At 41.0% G+C, this 8,430-nt stretch overlaps 1 protein-coding gene across 1 annotated transcript; it reads right to left on the reverse strand.

The window, feature by feature from the left end:
- Positions 1-1,343: 1,343 nt before the first annotated feature.
- LOC148096536 (uncharacterized) lies at positions 1,344-7,101 on the reverse strand. The gene is made up of 7 exons (XM_087835453.1): positions 7,041-7,101; positions 4,725-5,003; positions 3,177-3,503; positions 2,472-2,648; positions 2,157-2,252; positions 1,829-1,907; positions 1,344-1,395 (listed from the first exon to the last, which is right to left on the reverse strand). The coding sequence occupies exons 1-6, from the start codon at positions 7,099-7,101 to the stop codon at positions 1,855-1,857; spliced, it is 993 nt and encodes a 330-aa protein (XP_087691579.1). The 3' UTR covers positions 1,344-1,395; positions 1,829-1,854.
- Between the last annotated feature and the right edge of the window lie 1,329 nt (positions 7,102-8,430).

An 8,430-nucleotide genomic window follows, 5' to 3' on the forward strand; every position in this document is an offset into this window, starting at 1 on the left:
ATCATGTTTTTAATTTGCAAGTTCATAAGCATTTTCCAGTTCACAATCAATTCTACCCCCAGGTCACAAATATGTATAGGAAAAATTTCCCTAATGTAATATTATTTATAAATACACCCGTCCGGGGATTAATTGCATAAGTACATGGAGACAGGACCTCACAGCAGAAGCATGCTCCATAATGTGTTGTACATTATTATATGTAATGTGGTATTTTTTAATTATTGTATATACCAACATCAAGAAGTCACAAAGAAAGACCACACCATGGTGCATGTTTGAACAAGGAGAGTTTACTGGTCAAAATTATTTATTAAACAAATAAACAACATTTTTTAACCCCAAAAATACAAGTTTAAAGCAACACAACAGCCCAATATCAGACAGAATCAGTCATAATGAAGCGGTTGGTTTTATTTTGTGGATTCAAGCTGCTCTTCATCTTTTTGGCCACCAGGTGTCACCAGAGAGGACTGTGTTGAAAAGCTTCGAGTAATGAACTATTTTTCAACACAAGCTTCAGAAAGCTTCATCTGCCCATCACCACCAGGACCATCACATGGTCTGATTTTCTCACCCAATAAAGGAATTTAACTCATTCAAAACAGGAGAAAACAGAAAAAAAGAAACGTCAGCTCACCCCTACCCACTCCACTCCACAGCTGTCAAACAGCACTGCAGCCGCGGCTGCCACACTGCTGGGTCGTGAGGAGAGACGCGAGAACGTCTCCCGCCACGCCACTCCAGCCTCCCTTTAATGGGCGGGTCCTCCAGCTTGAACCAGTCACGTCGGGGCTGTATATCCACGCACCAATCAGAGCAGGGCCCTGGCACAGCTGAATTAACGTGAACAGATGCATTTCATGTGTTTGCACAAAACAAACATGAAATGCAAGTTCATAACACATATAACACATCTACATTTACACTGTAACAGATACTTGTCTTTGCATGAAAAGTTAAGGTGATAATATAAAGAACAGCAACTTGAACCTTTACTGAAGCTCAGTGTTTGACACAGAGTTCAAACTCACTGCTGTAATAACTAAGAATGATTAATATAAAACTTTAATATTGGCCATATTATATTTACACTGACTGTAGTCTCATGAACAACATTAGCTAATTGTTATTTACTAGCTAATCTTAAATGACTGTTCAGTCCAGAAGTGAAGCCCAACAGTCATGTTTGACAGTCCTGTGGTCTCAGCCTCAGATACTCAGCTGATCACACAGAGCTCGTGTAGAAACAAACAAATGAACAAAAACATTTTCTCCTTCAAACAAAGCTGTACGACACGTTTCCAGCAGATCATAGTCGCTAGGCAATTTCACAAGCATCACAATTCCCGTCTTCGAGGACGTGGCCCACGGAGAAGGCTGCTTCCTCCAAGGCTGCAGAGGAGAAGAAGAAGAAGGAGCTGAGCTGACGACACAGAGGAAGCAAAACTGCACAGGATGTGACTCTGTCAAAGTAAAACAGGAAACACTAAGACACAGACTAATTCATGCACCATCACACGTTTGACTTTGAAGACAACGGGAGGAGACACATGACGGGCTGGGACAATGTCCATGAACCCAACACAGACAGGAGAGACAGGATGATAACACGAGGGAGACGAGACAGACTTACACAGGAAACAGGAAAGACACAGAAACAAGCAAACACTGAACGCTAACTGAGACACACTGACAGTAAACACTGGAACGTAACATTTGTCCCAGAGCAAAATAACCTCAAAATGCTGGGTCACTGACAAACAGAGCACATCGTGACTGCTTCATGATGTGCTGTGAGGTCATGAGGTCAGGCTGTCAGCTGTACCTGACTGGTTCCAGTGTGATGGAGCATCAGAGATCAGACTCTGCTGCTGCGTCTCGCTTCTGTTTCTGCATCTGTCCAGCTGCAAAACACACAAAGTAAACATGGATGATGCTTTAATTCTTTATTTGAACATTTCTGCTGCAGATTTGCAAACATCTGTTTCTGTTCATTGTTCATGCTGTTTACTGGGAAAGCCTGACAGTCACAGAGACGTCCATCATCATAAACCTGCACATGTGCAGCTGCACAAACATCTGCACTAAAGCTGAATCATGTTAAACATCAATGAGTCTGAAACAGTCATGATGAGAGCACAGAGCTCGTCCACCTTTCCTCCAGGTAACAGCAGTGATGCTGATCATGATGATTAAGCAGAGCAGTCCAATCAGTGTGCGGACAGTCATGTGACTCAGGTGATCAGCAGCTGGAAGACAAAGAAACATCTGGAATCAGATCATCATCCACCACCAGCTACAGTCAGACATCAGAGTGTTATTCAGCTGTATGGGAACACAACACAACAAGACACAACACAACAAGACACAACACACAACACAACACACGACACAACACACAACACTAGGCAACACTGTGAACAAGGCTGTTATTTTGGTTTGACTTTGTTTCTTTACGATGTTCATACCGGGGTTTTCCTGAGGAGATATTGTTGTATTTGGTCTTCTTGTTGTTGTCATTGTTGTTGGTCTTGTTGTTGTTATCATTGTCATTGTTGCCGTTGTTGTTGGTCTTGTTGTCGTTGCTGTCGTTGTAGTTGGTCTTGTTGTTGTCGGTCTTGTTGTTGTTGTCGTTGTTTTCTTTCCTGTGTGGAAAAGTTGAAAGGTTTAATTCAAGCCAGACAGGAAACGACAGTTTGGTGTAAACCTTCAAAAGCTGAATGCAACAGGAGGAAGGTCACAGTGGTCCACAGCAACAACACAATGAGGTAAAACCAACAGTGTTGTCAATTTACAGCAGCTGAATGCATCATATCCTGTAGAACTACAGAAGAAAAAAACATCCTGTTTTTGTGACGAGTTAAAATGCTTTGAAATGTCAAACAGAGATAGACCGTCCAATCATACATGAACAACATGCTGGTGATGGAGCACATACAGAAACCTTATCATAGACGTTCATGGAACATCAGCTGCTTTCACACATGGAACTTTTCTTGATATTATCCAAAGAACATTAAACAGATTTTAAAGCTAATAAAAGTAAAAATCTCAGACATACTCGACTCATCTGACCAGCATTTATTCATCAGAACAGCTTCACATTAATCCTGAGGTAGAAAACGGGTCAAACAGCAGCCTGTCAGTGAGCTCGCTGTGGATGTTTCCTGAACCACAGTGGAGACACAAGCTGATGGTCTGAGTCAGGCTGACACTAACAGTCAGAGCAGAATCAGCCTGCTGATTGGGTTCATGTGTCTCACCTCTGTCAGGTCTCACAGTCAGATAAACAGCTGGTTTTCCATCACAGTAGTACAGTCCAGAGTCAGCAGGCTCAGCTTCACTTATACTTAATGTTGTGTCCTCAGTGGAAACAGAAATCCTTCCTTCATTCATTTCTCCAGAGTCTCGTCTCCACGTGGGAACAGCTGATCCTCCAACATCATGAGAACAGTTCAGAGTGATGCTGCTCCTCTCTGCAACACTCACTATTGTTGTTCCTGTGAATAACAAATGAATGTGTGACTAAAAACTAAGATGTTGTTTAACGGACGAACTCAAATTTTCTCATGTTGTTAGTTTCTTTTTAAAATCTCATTGTCAGAGAAACACTGTGCAGTAAAGTTACAGCACACAGTGTTGTGTTAGTGTTACTGTGTTTAGTTGTGACACAGAGGATGCATTACTACAGGTTTATTATTGCTCTTAATGATCACACACAGTGTAACAATGATGTTACACAGCTGTTATTGCAGGTAATACAAGACAGATCAGAAAACTGTGTTCACTGTTACAGAGGACAGTGAAATGTGTTTTATGATAACATTTTTATGTCTGTGTTTCGTGGCTGATGCAGGATTTCTGTATGAAAGCTCTTTGGCTACACGCAGACAGGAGTTATGGGAGTCAATGCTACACAGAGGCGTCTCCAACATCCAAACCAAGACACACCAGCCACGTGGTATTAAACCCCGATTCTTTTGTCCCCATGATAGAACAGAGAAAACCGACTCTGTGTGTTAAAATATTGATATTTCTTTTATTCAATCATCTTCCAGAAGAGAGAGACCTCTGCACAGCTCAAACGCCAGTTGCAAGAGCTCTAACATTAGAATCATAAACTGTGCTTCATATAGGTTTTATTTTGGTACTTTACACATCACACAGTCTCAAACATTGCTTATATGGCAAGTTCCTCATTTCAGTGTCTTAAATATTAATATGGCTGTGCACTAAAGCTTCCTGTTTTTCACTTAGTTTGTGAGTTAAAAGTGGCCTTGCTCTACAAGCCTTTATTAAAGTACATAAAACAATATAATCAGCAGATACACATTAAAGATATTTCTCTTATCCCTAACAATGGAAAACAGGAATGTCGAATGTTTTACTGGGATTGGCCCTTATTTGTAATGATTATTGTCCCAGTGTTACTTTAATATTTGATGTTTTTATTTTTACATTAAAAAGTTAACTTTATGTTAACCATTTATGAGTCAGGACTTAACCTAAACTGTGCACGACTCTGCACTGTGGGAGGAACACCATGTGAGCACGTGAAGAGCACGATAACTCCACACTGAAAGGTCACAGACGGCCCGTGGATCTGACCCCACGGTTAGCCACAGTGCTAACAACCACACTGGTCTCATTTAAGACTAAAAATCTCATTTTCAGCAGAGATGCTTGATTTTAAACAGGAAGGTGATAAAGTCTGATGTTACCTGATGGGATCACTGTCAGCTCCACAGCTTCCTCATCGTTACAGAAGTATCTGCCAGAGTCTGAGGGAGCAGCTCTCCTGATGATCAGAGTCCCGTCAGCGTGTGAACTGTATCGTTTCCGTGGATCATTGATGTGTTTTATGTCTCTGTCTCCATCAGCTGTAAGTATGTCAGCTCTGCTTCCTCCACTCTCTCTGCTCCACCTCACTCCACCCTCCACAGAGTGAGGACAGCGCACAGCGAGCACCGCCCCCTCTGTAACTACTTTACGGGTTAAACCTGCAAAACAAATAAAATAAATGAGCAAATAAAATGTGTGTGTGGAAAAAGTTACAAAGAAAACAGAAATCTGAAAGGATGATAGAAAGATAATCAGTCAGGATATGATGATGATATTTCATTATAAAAACTAAAAAACTGTTTATAAAAATTCTTTGGTCAAAATAATTTGTTAAACAAATGAAGGATTTACGATAGAAATTTGTCTTCATGAAGTGTTTGTTTGAGCTACACTCACACCATAACTCGACTTCCTGTGATCGTGTGTCTGCTTCACACTTTAACCTTCCTCTCGTGTTAGGGTCGGCACCGACCCATTTTAAATTTCAAATGCATAAAACAAATCACAAACATTTGTTTATTGTCTCAAGGCTTTTTGACTTTGTCAGGAACCTCTATTTCTACAAAATAAAACAAAAAAAAATATTTTCACTAAATTCTAAAATGCCCTAGTTGAAATTATGACCTTTGTGTTGTTAACCAGGTATAATATTATGAGTATAAAGCAATAATTAAAGCCAAAACTGAAATCATAAGTGCACTGTCAGCTAAAACATTGACAGCAAGCTCCTCTCCTAATCATATGAGCTTTAGGGGATTCTTATTTTGCGTGTTTTTTGCAGTATACCTGCACAAAAACAAAATAAAGACGGGACATGTCAAGACATGTGAGGTGAATTCACTCATTTGAGTGGCCATTTGACTTCCAGAGTGCACATTTACAATTTGCAGCATACAAAAATGAGAAGAAGATTCACAGTGAGCCAAGTTCTGCATCATATTTTTGGTGAAAATGAAGGAGAGGACACAGAGCAGCATAGAGATTCAGATGGGCAAGTTTCTAGGAGGAAGACAATGTGGACTATCATCCAGAAGACACAGACACATCTGATCATTTTCTGGGCAACGATGTCACTTCACACATTTGATATCATTTTGATTCAGGAGTCCTCAGATTTGAGACCAGACCGAGGTCTGACAAGCTTGCTCCCATCAGGGATGTCTGGGAGAGATGGGTGCAGCTTCTTCCCCTGATGTTCATCAGCCAGAGGTGACAGTGGATGAACGTCTTGTCCACTTTTCGAGGAAAATGCCCCTACCAGCAATACATACCCAGTAAGCCGGGAAATACGGCAGAAAAATCTGGGAAGCCTGTGATGCAAAAACCAACTATGGCTAGAATGTACAGATTTTCACAGTCAAAGCTGTGAGTGGCACCCCTGAGAAGAAACAATGAAAATGTGTGGTCCTCGATATGACCACTGGACTGCAGGATCACAATATCAGCTGTAATATTTTATTTTTTACCAGATATGACCTCGGACAAGAACTTCACAAAGGAAACTTCACAAAGATGTAGCTGTATCATTGGGAAGTGATAAAAAGCCCACAATTACCCACGACTATAACCAAAAGAAAGGAGGAGTGGACTTTTTCTTTTTTTCAGTTTATATTAAAGGTCTACTGCTAAAAAACAACAATTCTTTTTTGTCTTTTCTTGATGTAAATATCTATGGGTCGAAATTGACCCGTAACACCATAGATGTCATTTTAGTAATTAATCTTAAAATGAAAAAAATCAATAAAACAGATTTATTTAAGAGATGTGTCCTATACCCCTCAGTAATAGTCAGGTAACACAAAAACCTTTTATTTATTAATATGATTCTCTTGAGGTTAATTTTACAATTTTTTTAATTGAAATCGAGGGGTATAGTGACAAAAAAAGACCCACAGGCCCACACCAAAAGTATTAAAACCAACATTTTCATGGATAAGGAAGCCTAACAAGATAACCAAGAGATGAGAAACAAATTGGATGATCACTTATTGTTTTTAGTGTATTTTATAACTGATTTAATTCACGGGTCAAAACCGACCCGTTAACATAAGAGATGATAACAGAAAGCTAACACAAGAGGAGGGTTAAGCTCATTTTCTATAGTCTTGTGAAATCCCTGAAACTACAAACACCAACACAAATGCACATGTGTGAGAACTACAAAGTATATCAGACATTAATGCAAAGTTTCCCACCTGCTGTGACAGGACAGCTCAGAGCGCAGGCTAACAGGCAGCAGTAGATGTTCACCCACATCCTGACAGGCTGAGTGTCTGAACTCACAGTGACCACAGTTTGTGTTTGAACAGAGAACAGGAAGTCAGCGTCTCTGTGAACACGCCTTCTTTTTCTGAGGTTCTGTGGTCAGAGAACAGACGCTCGCTATAGTATAATAATCTGCTACACTTGTTTCAACAAGTGACTGTAACTAAACTTACCGACTGCTGTTAGAACTCAGACACAGTTTTTTTAGTGTTTTTCGTTCTTCGTGTATTAGACAGAAACATGTTTCATGGATCAGCAGACGAAGACAAATATAAATGAGGGTCGTGGATGAACTGAAGTGATGCTGTGTCCAGTTTAGATTAAAATGAAAGCTGGAATCAGCGCAGAGGTCTCGAGGTGAGAGCCTCTCCACTACACACTGGAAGGAGCCAATAGATGCTGAGGTGCTCCAAGTGTGTCCTGCCCCGACCCCAGAGCCAGAACCTGATGGACACAACGTGTCTCCCAGCTGGTTTGGAAATGAGGAACTTGCCATATAAGCAATGTTTGAGACTGTGTGATGTGTAAAGTACCAAAATAAAACCTATATGAAGCACAGTTTATGATTCTAATGTTAGAGAGCTCTTGCAACTGGCGTTTGAGCTGTGCAGAGGTCTCTCTCTTCCAGAAGATGATTGAATGAAAGAAATATCAATATTTTAACACACAGAGTCGGTTTTCTCTGTTCTATCATGGGGACAAAAGAATCGGGATTTAATATCACCCATTCACACACTGGTGATGGCAGCTACATTGTAGCCACAGCCACCCTGGGGCGCACTGACAGAGGCGAGGCTGCCGGACACTGGCGCCACCGGGCCCTCTGACCACCACCAGTAGGCAACGGGTGAAGTGTCTCGCCCAAGGACACAATGACCGAGACTGTCCGAGCCGGGGCTCGAACCGGCAACTCTTGAGCCACGATCGCACCTGGAAAGTTGATAAGAGGAGCTGGGAAAAGAAAAAGTTTCAACCTGAGATGAAACTTTCTGAACATCCAGGATAAAAACATGGAGGCTGTGCACGAGTTAGAATCTGAAGGCAGAGCAGAAAAACTGTGCTGAGGTTAAAGTGAAGGTCGCAGAAATAATCATGTGATGACAGCAGAGTTGAGTTTGTCAGTGTGAGAAAGCTGAAGTGATGAAAACATGCAGCAGCTCATCTGAAGGCACAAAAGGCTTCACTGGGGATTATTTTGAGCTGAGAATCATGCAAAGCTGTTCTAAAAGAGTCCAGGAATGAAAACAAGTGGCTGTAAATGAGCACATGAGGTTCTTTGTAAGTGCAGCTTTATTAGTAAGTGTTTGTATTTTTGGCTCA

The sequence above is a fragment of the Neolamprologus brichardi genome, chromosome 22 (genome assembly GCF_056152115.1).
Source record: "Neolamprologus brichardi isolate AB-2024 chromosome 22, ASM5615211v1, whole genome shotgun sequence".
NCBI classification, from domain to species: domain Eukaryota; kingdom Metazoa; phylum Chordata; class Actinopteri; order Cichliformes; family Cichlidae; genus Neolamprologus; species Neolamprologus brichardi.